At 46.1% G+C, this 14,294-nt stretch overlaps 1 protein-coding gene across 2 annotated transcripts in view; it reads left to right on the top strand.

The window, feature by feature from the left end:
* The window catches only part of GATB (glutamyl-tRNA amidotransferase subunit B), a 43,057-nt gene extending 31,949 nt beyond the window's left edge, over window positions 1-11,108 (top strand). For both annotated transcript variants that reach the window (XM_040600183.1, XM_040600176.1), the window contains 4 exons: window positions 1,689-1,822; window positions 2,253-2,331; window positions 7,945-8,079; window positions 10,632-11,108. In XM_040600183.1, coding sequence (XP_040456117.1) covers window positions 1,689-1,822; window positions 2,253-2,331; window positions 7,945-8,079; window positions 10,632-10,760 — 477 coding nt within the window. In that variant the 3' untranslated portion in view covers window positions 10,761-11,108. The remainder of the gene's footprint in view (window positions 1-1,688; window positions 1,823-2,252; window positions 2,332-7,944; window positions 8,080-10,631) is intronic.
* Window positions 11,109-14,294: the final 3,186 nt, after the last annotated feature.

The following is a 14,294-nucleotide window of genomic DNA, read 5'->3' as shown; positions in this document are numbered from 1 at the left end:
AGTGTTTGTTTGTGCTATTGAATCCTGAGGTGAATTAGGAAGAGTACAGTATTTAGTAATGCATCATTTTAGTAATTCCACTTAACACACACGCAATTTTTAATCAAGTTTACTGTACTTTGGTAATCATGTTGTTCCTTTACTGCTTTTTTTTAAGCCACATTTTTTCCTCTAGTCTATTTAGCCTTAGATTTTACATAATTTAATTACAAAGTAGCAGCTAGTCAAATTTGTAAAAACACTGGAAAAGAAGGGAATTAATGTCTGTGTATATTAGATAGAAAACGAGGGGGAGTTACAAGGTTTACCTTGATTCACAAAAGGCCTCAGTGGCTTTCCGAGGCTGAGAACCTGGTTTGTTTGCTCACTGGTCTCACAGTAAAGGGGATGGGTCTGATTTTTGTCACACCAGTTTTACAGCACATCAGCCATTAATCCAAGTACATTTTCTTCTGTTTCACGGAAGAGAGAGCAGTTGTCTGCAGTCTTCTCAAAAGCCATACATCATTACCAATGAAAAATGTGATATCTAGAGCTGTTGGAAGTTTGTGTTGTGAAAATTTTGAGGAGGAAGGTCTAAAATTCTGTATTGCTATGGTGATAAATTGCCTTTAAAAAGAAGGGCAAATGGGACTCTTTTGATGGGATGGGATGTGTTTGAGTGGAAAAGTCAGGCTTCAGTTTCATGCATACCTGCAGTCTTTCTGCTTGGAACTGTTAGTGATCTGACTGCGGTCAGTATGTGCTTGGGAAATGTTTTTGCTGTGATGACAGTACACTTAGAATAGCTCCTTGGCTGTTTCTAAACTCTTAACTCTCAACTTTTGAGAGCTGGCTTCTCCTCCTGTGCATTTATGCCACACACCGCAGAAGTCCAGTGGCACGCTGGATTTGGCTTCCTCCCTGAAAAGGTAGGAGCCGCCACTGAGAATCTCGCCAGCCTTCAGCAGACCTAACGAGTTCTCTGCTGCACTTAAAAGATCCATCAGTGCCTTGATGACAAACAGCACAGCGTTCAACAGACTCTGCAGTATCTGTTCTTCTAAAAACAATCTCAGATTTCACTTAGGCTATAAATTGAAACCCCTACTGTCGTATCTTCTGAGCATTTAGGGCACTGTGGAAAAGCTTACGTAGCTTCTCTGAAAAAAAATGAGAAGAATAAACCCCTGCTTCTTAGGGTATGACCTTTCCATGTCATTGAAGGGTGAATGCAAGCTAAACTTACTCCTTCAATCCGGAACAAATATAAGTGATTGCAAGATCAAGAGTGAAATATCTGTAGACAGTTTCAGGAAAAATCTCCTCTTGGTGAAAGGTAGCATGACAGCCTGCAAGATGGCAGCATTATATTTTCTAGCATTATACTTCAAACACATGAGAAGATGAGAAAGCTTCTCCCCAAATGCTTGTTTTAGGGAGGAGTTAAGAGAAAAAAGATCGCTGGTTTATTGGAAGTTCCGTTGCAACAGACAGGCTGGCAGATAGGCTGTATGTATCTGTTCTAGACCTAATGTAGCTTGTTTGCTGTTATGTTAATAAAATCACTCCAAAGTCCTGTGACTTTGCAGTAAATTCACAAACCAGGTTTACTTTAGGATTGAGTATTTATACTCTGAATATAACTGTATAATTAATTGTGTTTGTGCTCTGGTATCCTTTTGATGCATTTAACTTTTCTTACACAGAATGAAGAGGGATTAACAGAATTCTACGAAAATGTGGTAAAGCAGACCCAAATGAAGCCGAAGAAGGTGATCGGCTGGATTCTAAATGACCTGCTGAGTTACTTGAAACAACATTCTCTTACAGTAAAGGAAAGGTCAGGCTTCTTGATTACTACAGTGGTGAAACAGAAGTGATCCTTTTCTCATATACCGTGCATAGTATCGTGTCACTCGGTTGCTCGCTTCTACTTTAGTTATTATCTGTGAAGTTCGTTACGCTAGGCAGTGCTATGGAGGCCTCGACACTGTCATTCAGAATGAAGTTAACCAAACGTCTTGCAGAGAAGAGGACCGTGTAGTTAAGAGTAGTAATCAGGGGCTTCCTGACTTTTGGTTAAGTCTACCTTATCTGGCAGTGGTAAGACACATTCAGGCTATCAATACTGAAGCTGAATATAGCGTATCGTGAGGAAAAAATACTAGCTTGTCATGCTAAATTGTGTGATCTTTAGGCAAGCAACAGTAGCCTAGATATATTACTTCACTTTATTCACTGAGGTAACCTCTGCCCCCCTTTTCCCCTAGCCCAGTCAGTTCTTTTCTCCTGGCTGACCTTTTGAACCTTCTAGAAAAAAAAGTTATTTCTTCTACAGCAGCAAAGCAAGTAAGTACCTTTTTGATTTTACTATAACTTGAATCTATGGCTGCTTATTCCGTTTGCATAACAATTTTATAATCGGTGTGTACCGGTACATCGGTTGCTTTAAAGGGAAATTATTTAGAGTGCTGACGAAGGGTAGGTTTTGTATCTGTACTATAACAGATGAAAATGCCTCGTGTGTATACATTCTCTAATCTATAAATGTAGATATATTTGCATATTCAGTGTTAGAGTAGGGCACAAGCCAAATAGTAGATTTAAGCAGTTTGAACTGAAGACAATGAAATAAATCCTGCTTCTGAACAGACTGGACACTAGATCTTAATTTCACAGTTCAAGTCAGACTCGAGTGAAAGGGTCAGTAGGAGCTAATCCATGACTTGCAGTTAAGCTGAGAGCATCAGTTACTAGGTACTAAGGGACAGTAAGGTCTATGTTCCCAGGCATTAGCATGTGGAAAGGGATATAATTCACCTGAGTGTATTCATAGAAAGGGTTCTGCTTTGGTGTACCCCTGAGTCAAAAGTGGAGAGGTCTGGCCATTCTTTTATCCTTGCTTCTTTGAGCAAGTGCTGTTATGGACCTTTCAAACAAGTAGTACTGATGGTAAAGCTAGTTTCTTCCTCTTCTGAAATATCATCTTGTTTAGGACAGTCTGAAAAATCAGCTCCTGATTTGTATCTGAAGTCGTGAAGTGCTTATTATGGGTACAGTGACTGCTGTGTCTATAGACAAAATTTGGAGGGTTTTTTGTGATAGAGAATAATCTGACATTCATTTTAAATTGTCACCCGCTCATTTATGTGGAGTGCATTGTCTTTCCAGATTAATTATTATCCTCCTCTAAGTACATTGAACGACTGTTTCTTCTCAGGTGTTTGGCAGTGAAACTGTTAGTGAAGATACTTCACTTACCTTGTCAGCTTTCAAACTTTTTAACTCTGAAAAACAAAGGGCGGGTTTCCATCTTTCTAGCACATACTGATTTAATCCAAGTACAATTTTGGAATAGCATTGAAGTCAGTTAAGGCTTTTTTGCATGATTATAAACCAAGTGTAACTGTTGCAAATGTGGCTCTTCACCCTAAGAGACACTTCAGCTTCCTGGTTTCTTGTTCTGTTTTTTGGAGATGCTTGTAGTTCTCAATTAAGTTGGTCTTGTCGTTGGTCTGCTTCTGGGAATAGCCAGCTGCATATGACAGGTGTCATAAATAAGGATTTAAGTGCCTGACTTCAGGCATGTGCATTTGGAAATTTTGGGCTGGAAAAGTAAAAGCTTCAAAAAGGAGATAAAGTATTAACAGGAAAAGCACTGGAATGCAAAGTTGTTCTGTGCCTGCGGGGGTTATGGCACACCCATCAGTTTGGTGTCTGCATTTGAAAGGGAAGCTTCAGAACTCCAGTCTTAACTGGTGGCTTCCTTGTGGAGGCAGGGACAGGGTACTAATGCTCTTCTACAGGAGTTTTCCCCCTTGTGATATATTTGTGTGCCAGCACTTCTGACAGGTTATGAAATGTCAAGAATTTCAGAGGTGCTTTTCTTGTTTAATTACCAGCTCCTCGTAATGTGTGTGTTGTCCTTGGCGTTCTGAAACTGGACACAGTGAACTAACAGTACTGTTTGCCATCCCTGAGCGATGCTATCAACCTGCAGAAACCTTGCCACATTTAGAAAAGTATTGTGGTTGCCTGGATGTCAGAAGAATAACAAACGTTTATAACAATTCTCAGCAGTAGGCAGAGGTACTGGATGGCCTGAGGGCAGAAAGGGCTATATATACACAACAGCAGATGAATTGCAGCACTTGGGGTGGGGGAGAATGAGCTGCAGTGGTAGAGACAGATCCAGTGAGAAAGGATGGAAGGGTTCCATGGGGTGAGCGTGCAGACATGCGTATACATACATGCTCGCTGCAGGAAGCTGTTAACAGTTTAAATTTTTTAAGAGGTTTTGTGTTCGGTCTCTGCTGTATAAGCCACCAAAACATGGGCAGATAAAAGCTGTGAGCACCGATTACAGACACAGAACGCTGTATGGTAGGATGTGTATGCTGTAGAAGGGGCACTGTGTGCTTACGTAATTACCGCTTAGGTAATTACAGAGCTCACGCCCAACTTGCCATCAAATATAGCACCCTACTCCAGAGGTCTCTGGAGCGGTTTCAGACCAGCGTGCCTGTGGAAAGGGGAGCAGCTGCCAGCTCTGTCGGTGTGCAGGGCTGTGGGGTGAGCGTGTCCGGGACTGGGGACCTGCGCACAGGCGCACCCTCTGGCCCGCCCCAGAGGCACCGTTTTGAAGCCCAGTGCTGCTCACCCAGGGCTGAAATCAGCCTGACGGGGAGTATGTCCGGAGATGGGGCCTCATGCCTCGTTGGTGGGGCTGGCAGTGAGGACACCTCCGGCAGAGGGCCCTGCCTTGTTAAAGTTACAGCGTTGTGGGAGGAGGCTGCTTCCTGGGCCAGGGAAGCAGAAACTTATCCCCGCTGCTGAAAGCCATGCTGAAGCAACTCGGCACAGACACCCTTGTCACATCGGGGGTCTGTAGCAGGGTACAGAGCAGAGCAGACCCCAGGTCTTGTTTGCTTCTGCAGTTGCGTAGGTCACCCACATAGAAATAACTTCAGGAGACCCACTTGGCACCCATACTTGAGCATAGATAGCAGGGGAATGAGTACAGTACACAAACTTAAACAGAACCATCTGCTCTGACAATTAGGGCTATACCATCTGGAGGACTGGACCCAGCCTGCCCCTGACTTTTGTCGGAGGCTGAGGGACAACTGCCAGACATCAAGGCTTCCATCGCCGGAAAGGAGAGATGCCCGCAGGACTGCCTCGGGTGGTACTGCCTGCTGCTTCCCTCCCCCCCTTGGCAGCAAATCACTGCAGACAGGGTTTCCAGTTGGAGCATTCTCAGGCACAGCAGTCAGCTGGCACCTTCACCAGTTGCAAAATGTTTGATATGATGCCCGTGGCAGCCAGACGTGCAAGTCCCGATTAATTCATCTTGACCAATGGTTTGCTGCTATGCCTGTGTAGGTAGAGACCGCAGAACATCATTAAAATCTAATCACGCTCAGGCAAGAATCAATAGTAGAAACTACTGAGATTTCAGTAGTGGAAATGATGCCTGAAAATCTCATTTTGGCTCTGGAGACTTCATCATTTGATCCTCCTGTTCTGGTGCAGGCAGTTTGTGTAAATGAGTTGAAATAATTTTTTTAAACTGCTTTCTTTAGATTTTGTATTCCTTGCCAAGTGCAGAAACACATTTTTAAAAGTGCATCTTTGACAGGTCTTGGCCACATCTCTTTTTGCTTTCCTACGTACCTGTAAACAAGCAAGGGCCTTGATAGCGTTGTTGCTCTGCTAGCTAAGTGGAGATGCTTGTTACCAAATTGAAAAGTACACATGATGCAGATGTCACGGGGGAAATCTGGTGCCTTCAAGGTTTCTAATGGGCAAGCTTTTCTCGGTGCCAGGAGACATTTGGCATAGGAATAGCAGGGAATCAGAGCTGGATCTCTGGCTGTCAAGCTGTCCCGCCCCTGATCTAAGTCAGCCTGATGCATGAGTTGCTCGGGGGTAACTCTGCCATGATCAGCTGCGTAGGTTTTGTTTGTTGTAGATTTTCCCCTCCTGCAGCCCATGGCCTCCTGCTTGAATACCTACCAGTCCTAAAAATCACATCTGCCTTTTGCCAGGAGAGCGATACAGCTTATTTATTGTCCAGCCCCTGATTTGTGCAGCACTTCAGACTCTCCAGGGTGTTTTGCTGTGGGCTGTGCTATGCGGACAGGGCTCCTTCTGAGGGGTGATGCACATCCCTGTGCCTCCGGAGGCCTCAGGAGAGAAGCTTCCTGCCCGGTCCCTCAGGGAAGGAGCAGGAGGGGGCTGCCTGGGGTGGCAATGGAATGGAGGAAAAAAAAAAAAGAAAAAAAAAAAAAAGAAGGCGGGTGGCTGCAGACAGTTTGAATCCCTGCTGGATGTATTTCTTTCTAGGGACATTCCAAGTAGCACTGGCATGATGATTTTTAAGTACTGCGCTAGAAGGAAGATCTTGTAGGAGACATCATATACTGCACTGATTTATTTAGATATAAACATCTGAAAGCTTTACTTACAGCAGTTGTAACTCTGGCTGCTTATCAGTAACTCTAATATTGCGATCTGCCTTTAACCCTCTTACAGGGAAAAAACAAGATGTAGCTGCCACAATAAGGCTGCTTGTCATTACCCTCTCTCAAGGTCTCCAGCAGAGTGATAAGATCCCATAAAAAGCTTTGGGGTGCTGCTGGCAAGCAAATCTCCTCTTGCAGGAATTATGTCAATGTGTGGTTCTTAAATGCCTGTTGAGGCTACAAAAAAATTGTTTAACTGGAGGTCTTTTGTACCAGAAAATTCTTCGTGCTGAAGAAAATTGCTGGGATAGTTAAGATGCCATCCCACATGCTTCATTTTTCCCAAGTTGTCTTGCTGCCCCACTAATTATTTAACATGCAGTTTGAATGCCCCTTCTCGTCTCCCCATCCCAGCCTCTTCTTCACGCTACAGTGAGTATTTAATGCTGAAATTCTGATGTGACATCCATTTCCGTATCGGTACACAGCAATGGCCCAAACATACAATTATATCTTTAGCTCAGGATGGAGCACAAGCAGCTGTTTTAATAAGGGGTTTCTTTCTCTCCTCCCACAGCTCTCAAATAAGAGCAAAGGGAATACAGAAAATGACTGCCCAAGGAAATTGGTTTTTTATAAACGTTCTCTTCTCTCAAGTTTATTCCAGGGTGATAGCCCTGCTACAGCATAGGGAAACACGCTAGCGTTAACAAGCGATTATTCTGGAGCTTGGGTTTGCCCAGCGGTCCCGTACTTGGAGGTGATGCATAGGCGGGCTGGAGCCGCTGCATTCATTCTGCTTGGCACTATTTGTCTTTTGCTTTGTCACACGTATCCTCGTTACAGCTTGCTGATGAGCACTGGTAATGGGATGAGTTACCTGGGATTGGGCTTGGTACGATAGTCGGCTAATCGTCAGCTCCCGGGCAGAGACATCGCTCGTGGAAATGCATTTCTTACCGCTCACAGGCAGTTCTTGGCAGTAACATGCGATGGGCATGAGTCCAGCCCGAGGAGCAGCCCTGCAGTCGGTGGCAGTCTCTGCCGTGGCGCTGGCCTCTCCCAGCGAGGGAGCAGCGGTTCGGTTCGGTGCAGCGAGGTACCCAGGGGGCTGCACGCGGCGAGCTCCTTTGAAGAGGTGCCACCGCTGGTAGTGGCGGGCAGCTCCCGGTACTGTGGCAGGCTGCAGAGTGCACCGTGTACTCATGCAGTAAGTGAAAATGCTTTCTCTTATTTCAGGATGCAGAAAATGAGGAAGGGTACAGGAGCTTTTTCAGCAAGGCACAGGATTAAATCTCGGGTTTGTTAAAAATGAGGAAGGGTACAGGAGCTTTTTCAGTGAGGCACGGGCTTAAATCTTGGGTTTGTTAACGTTCAGACAACCTGCTCTTGCTTTAGCTAAAATCTGCCGCCTTGGCTCAGTAACCGAAACACCGTGTGTAAACAACGCTGGTGCGTTGAGACGCTGACCTTTGCTGTTCATTGTGATTTTCAGGTGCTTGCAGAATTGTGGAAGGGAGAAGGGAAGACTCCTCTGGAAATTGTTAAAGAAAAGAAACTTGAACTGATACAGGATCAAAAAGAGCTTGAACAGATCTGCCAGGCAGTGATTGATGGACAAGAAAATGAGGTGATTATGATGGTGCTGGGAAGCTTGTGCACTACTGCAGTCTGTGGCACTAAAGAGCGGGTTAAAATGGCCTCTCTCTTTTTCCTTTTGATTGGCATTTGAGCTCTAGAGCCAGTATAGGAGCAGTAAAGCTGCTGCTGAGATAGTATCAGGCTTTTCTTCTCCTTTCTTATTTTACTAAGTGGTGGTGGGGTTTTTTTGTGTTTTTTTTTTTTTAAATTGAAGCTCACACAAAATGATCAGCAGAAGAAATTACCAGTCTGGCTGATGTGTTAAGTCATTGTGAGGGACCATAAAAATTTAATGCAGGAAAGCAAAAATGCAGGACCCTGTCCCTCTTCAGCTATACTGTCGTTAGCCTGACCTGGCCACCCGGCCACATAACTCTGATTTTTATGTCGTCTGTTGTGATATTAGGGCAACAGTGTTAAACTGTTCTGAGGCTGGAGATTAAAGTTACCTGCCAGCAAGGCATATATTAGTTACAGAATTAGAGGCTATATCAGAGCTGGCAAGGCAAAATTTTTACTTGCATCTGTCTCTTCACCACATCCCTGTCTCCCTCCACTGCCAAAGAGATGAGTCGAGCTGGCTCTGCTGCCTGCCAGTGTCTGTGGGGTGGGGAGGAGCCGGACCCCTGTGGCAGCAGCATCGGTGGCTCCAGAGCTGCTGTCCGCTCTGCTGCTGGGCTGAGGCAGCAGCGCAAATGCTGCAGTAGGGAAGATGGGGTTTTGGCTCTCCCCCATCTCCTTGGGAGGACACGCAGCAGCCTGCATGGCTTATCGGTCCAACAGGGTCTGAGCTGGGAAAAAGGGAAAGAAAACCTTGTTGATCACGAGGGGGAGGAATGGGAAGGGATCTTGACAGAGTCTAAAATCTGCTTTATAATAAGCAAAATGAAAACAAGTGCTTATATGTTCTCTGGAGAAAAAATGTAAAAGCAGAAGTGAATAGCTTGCTTCTAATATAAACATTGTCTAGATACATTTGCCATTTGGAAAAAAACATTAACATCTTTTGAGAACAATACCACCCACCCCAGATCTCATTGGGGGATGCTAACAGCTCTGCAAGAGCTTTTGATAAAGAAAATGAGCTTGCAGTAGGTCGGCGTGACCTCCATCAGACTGACTCATTTGCAAAGCCTGATAAAAGTGCTGCTGTATGTTCAGACTGGTCTGGAAGCACAAGTGGGGATAGGGAGAATGTTAGAACTGATTGGGAAGTGCAGAAGCTGGAGGTCCGTAACTATACTCCCATTTCAATAATAATGCTTTCTCCGAAAATGTAATTCCTCTCTGTTTTCCACTGGTTTAGTCAAGCCAAATGCAGTAGAATGGCCCCACTTCCCCGCTTTTTCCAGGTGATCTTGCACCGAGGCAAACGCTGCCTTGAAGGCCTGTAATTCACTGCTACGAGAGCTTGCCTTATAGAAGTGTTAGCTGAGTACTTAACAGGGGCAAAAAAAAAAAAAAAAAGTCTGTGGTGCCCTTTTCGGTAGTAACTTTCTTTAGAATTAACTAATTTACAAACAGTTGCTCAAGCTGCCACCGAGCACTTTAGGAAAATGCACTGTCTGGGTTGTATGGCACGCTGCCCCGTATAGGTAATTCCCAGCCGATCAGGAGCAATGAGTCCTTTCCATATTGTGACATTACAAAGATCTTAGACTGCCAATATTTTGGATACCATAATGAGGAGCAATATTTGCATTTGTGCTTGGTATTGGCACGGTTGGTGGTTCATATGTTCATAATCCTTCCCTTAATATCTGTAAATACGCCATCCTGTTTAATTGCAGGGATTGTGTTTTGCCCAGTAACTCTGACAATGTAGACGGTGTCTTCCCTGCCACACAGACAGCACGCAGGCCAGACGCTTGTCTGTCGGCAGTAGCAGCTCCTTTAGGAAAGAGACATTTCCAATGCTTTCATCAGTGTCTTTACTTAGCTTTTAATTATGGCCCTTGCTATTTTGCAGGTGATTGTGCATCAAACACTAGCTGTCTGATAGGAGGCCGTACTTCTCATCAGTTAATTAATTGCTATGGTGCAAAGGATTCCTTGCTTAAAGGAAATAACATGCTGTTACAAAAACACCTATGTCTGTGCTTGAAGGTCCTCACAAATACTATCAAATAGGTTATGATTTGATGCAAATTACTTGTTATAACTGAACATTATACTGAATAAGAAAGGTAGATCCTATTAGCAAGAGAAGGCCATCTCATTTTTCTCGCTCCTTTCCTGGAAGTTGCTGTGCAAGTTGCAGACACTGTTACAATCCAAAAAGTGTTTTCTGACTTTTTCAATAAGAGCAGATCTTTCTATTAGTTGTAAGGCCCTGCTGCTGTAGGGACCTGCTCTTGTCTCATGGGAGCAGAGCAGGAGCTTATTGCAAAGCTGAAGGCAGTTCTTATAAATAACAGCTTAGCCCAAAATATAATACGCTACCACAGCAGACAAAAATATTCATACCTTGGCTGTGCGTGAGTGAGTGAAGATGTCTGGTTCTCCTGTAACAATGCTGTCTGTCGTGTTTTTTCTTTAAAGGTTATGGCGATCAAGGCAGGAAATCAAAAAGTGCTAAATAAATTAATTGGCCTGGTACAAAGAGAAACCCAAGGACGATCCAATCCTGTTCTGGTGAAGCAACTATTAGAGAAGAAGCTGTCAGAGTAGCCGCAGCCACAGGAGAAAAAGCACACAAGCGTCTACAGAAAGCACGTGCTTTGTTCTGGCTAGTTCACTGCAAATGGACTTCAGTGCCTCTCCATGTAGCATCGGATTGTTGGTTATACTGCAAGCAGCATTACATCCCAGCCTTCCCTGGATGCACCAGCCAAAGGCATATGAGAAAAAGAACAGCGGGAGATGATACAGTCATTTGCATCTCCCTCACTTCGGTGTGGTGTTCAGAAATGTGATTTCCACACAGCCACGGGAAACGAGTTCCCAGGGGTGGCTGTGAGCATGGCGGGAGCTGAAGCTGTGCTGGTTAGTTTTGTAATAAAGCCAGTGTAGACTCGGCTTTCCAGCTGCCTTTTTGTGAGAGGGGAAATCCAGTGGTGCATGCTAGTAAGTCACTGTAAATTAGCGTAAGCACACTAGTAACAATGATGAAAACACCTTGCAGTAATTAAGAAGAGCATGTGTGCCTCCATGCCTAGCAGGAGGGAGAAAAATGTCCAGTGCTATCATTCCTCCTGATTGCTGAGGGATGGGGAAGGGACGAAGTCACTAGCTGCTTAAGTGCGTGCCTGAGGCTAGTGCCACAAACAGATGTGCCTACGTCTAAGAATTAGTGTCAAATTGTTTGCTCACCATCTCCTTGTTACCTACCCAAACACCTGCTTTGCCTACCTGCAGCTCTTCCAGTTCTGAAGAGCGCCTAAAACGGAGGGATGCATGGATGCCTGAGCCCTCCCAGGGTCTGCATCGCAGTCTGGCCGTGAGGGTCAATAGCAAACGTGCTTCTGCTGGTCGCACACAAACCTACAGAGGAACAAGTAGTGCTTTTCCCTTACGCAGTAGCTCAGTAAAGGGTCCGTTTGCTCCAGTTGCGTTTTTTTCTCTGCTGGCAAGAACTTGATCCCGTGTTGGAAGTGCTCCCAGCCCAGGGCCGCTCGCTTCTCTGGCTCGTGGCGCTCTGTGGTCACCTGGAACTGCAGCACTTTGTGGAGGGAACCGGACAGCAGTTGGCTTACCGACACCGAGTGGGATGCAGCAGGCTTCCAGGGTCTGATCCACTATTTAATACTAAGGGGTGTTTTCTGCGGGGTTGTTTTTACCTTCTGTTTTTCAGCTCCTAGCTTGATGTACCCACCAAAATCCAGCGTCCTAGAGCTAACTTCCCAGTCCCAACCCGCTTCAACTGATCAAAACATTATCAGGAAATGCAACTAGAGGCAGCCTGTCACGTTTACATTTAGTAGGGAAAGAAACCCCATTTAGTACCAGGGGTTTGAAGTCCTTAGACCCCTTCAGGAAGCTGTACGTTTATCTCAAGGATACTGCAGAATTGTTCTTTAGGCTCTGCCTGCAGGGCAGACACAGGAGTGCAGCAGGTACAGCCTGGGGACACGAGCTGCCTTTCGCAACTGTGCTGCTTGCAGCACTGGGTTGATGGCAGTTCTTCCTCACGAGTAGTAGTGCTAATGTATGTCTCAAGGAGGACGTTTCTGTACAAACTGGCTCAGGGTACAAATACGAACTCTTTAATTAGAAGGAAAAAAAACCCCAACCCTGTGGTTTTCAAATATATTTAATGAATAAAATGTATACCCATTATTCACATAAAAATAACTGTACAATTTAAAAGTCATACAGCTCACAGGAAGCAGTAACATGTTTGCAAAAACCATGACCCTTCAAAAAAAACCCAAAACAACCCAAAACCCCACAACCATCCAAAAATTTGCCAAAAAACCAAAGCCCCAAACCCGACCCCCCAGGATTTTCATGTAACCTGACTGTCAACACAGAGGCCTTTACTATTGCTTTTGACATCATTAGCAAAAAGTACCATTTTTACTTAGTGGTGCGAATTTTCAGGTAAGTGTTCAGTTAATAAAGGTTTAGACTATACAGCAAACGTTAAATGTTGGAATTCCGTTCAACTCTTACCATGGCAGCAAGAAACAAAAAGGCACAAGGACTTTTGCGTGAAATCTAGAATCTTAATATTTAAAGGTATTCCCTTGGTTTAGAAAAGCACAGTAGTTGCCAAGATGTGGTCCTCCAAGGTTAATGCTTTTTGTTGCTCAGCTCGATTCTGCTGGGCTGAGTTTCCCCTCTGCTGGACTGGGTGCCGATTAGAGCAGAGAAAGCAGTGATGTATTTGGAAGAGTAATAATTAAGTTGTATTTAAAATAAGAAGGAAGGATCTCCACTATGGTAGCACGGCTACTGCTGGTAAATGTCTTTTTAATGGCTGCTTCTTGGCCCCTCTTTTCCTACATAATCACACTTTGCTAAAATGGTACAAAATCTGTTAAAAATCATGAGCCAAGTTCTATATGAGTAGAATTTATATCTTTAGGTGGATGAGGGAAGAGCAGCTGACGTAATCTAGCTGGACCTGTGCAAAGCATTTGACACTGTCCCACACGACATCCTTGTCTCTACGCTGGAGAGATGTGGACTCGACAGATGGGCGGTGGACAAGGAGTTGGCTGGATGGTCACGCTCAAAGAGTGGTGGTCGGCGGCTCAGTGTCCCGGTGGGGAGCAGTGACGAGTGGAGCTCCTCGGGGATGGGTGCCAGGACCGGGGCTGTGCAGCGTCTTTGTTGGTGACAGGGACGCCGGGACTGGGCGCACCCCCGGCAGGTTCGGAGCTGTGCGGTGCCGTCGGCACGCGGGAGGGGGGGGACGCCATCCAGAGGGACCCTGCGGGGGGAGAGCTGGGCCTGTGCCAACCTCGTCACGCTCGACACGGCCAAGGGCCGGGTCCTGCACGTGGCTCGGGGCGATGCCAAGCGCAAAGCGGAGAACGGACCGAGAGCCGCCCTGAGGAGAGACTCGGGGTGCTGGTGGAGGAGAAGCTCAGCGTGACCCGGCAACGTGCGCTGGCAGCCCAGAAAGCCAACCCCGTCCTGGGCTGCATCACAAGCAGCGCGGCCGGCAGCCGGAGGGGGGGATTCTCCCCCTCTGCTCTGCTCTGGGGAGACCCCACCTGGAGCGCTGGGCCCAGCTCTGGGGCCCCCAGCGTAAGGGGGACACGGGCCCGTTGGAGCGGGTCCAGAGGAGGCCACGAAGCTGCTCGGCGGGCTGGAGCATCTCTGCTACGAAGATGGGCTGAGAGAGCTGGGGGGGTCAGCCTGGAGGAGAAGGCTGCGGGGGGACCTTCTAGCAGCTGCCAGTGCCTGAAGGGGCTACAGGAAAGCCGGGGAGGGACGTTGTACAGTGGCCTGTAGTGACGGGACAAGGGGGAGCGGCTTTAAACTGGAAGTGAGTAGATTTAGGTTAGATATTAGGAAGAAATTCTTCCCTGTGAGGGTGCTGAGGCACTGGAACAGGTTGCCCAGAGCAGCTGTGGCTGCCCCATCCCTGGACGTGCTCAAGGCCAGGCTGGACGGGGCTGGGAGCAACCTGGGCTGGTGGAAGGTGTCCCTGCCCATGGTGGGGGGGGTGGAACTAGGTGATCTTGTGGGTCCCTTCCAACCCAAACCGTTCTGTGATTTACTTTAAGTCTCGGTCTATTTTCACTTACACCT

The sequence above is a fragment of the Falco naumanni genome, chromosome 1 (assembly GCF_017639655.2).
Source record: "Falco naumanni isolate bFalNau1 chromosome 1, bFalNau1.pat, whole genome shotgun sequence".
Classification (NCBI taxonomy): domain Eukaryota; kingdom Metazoa; phylum Chordata; class Aves; order Falconiformes; family Falconidae; genus Falco; species Falco naumanni.
The sequence above is the reverse complement of the archived record's forward strand: the minus strand, read 5'-3'. Positions and strand labels throughout refer to the sequence as shown.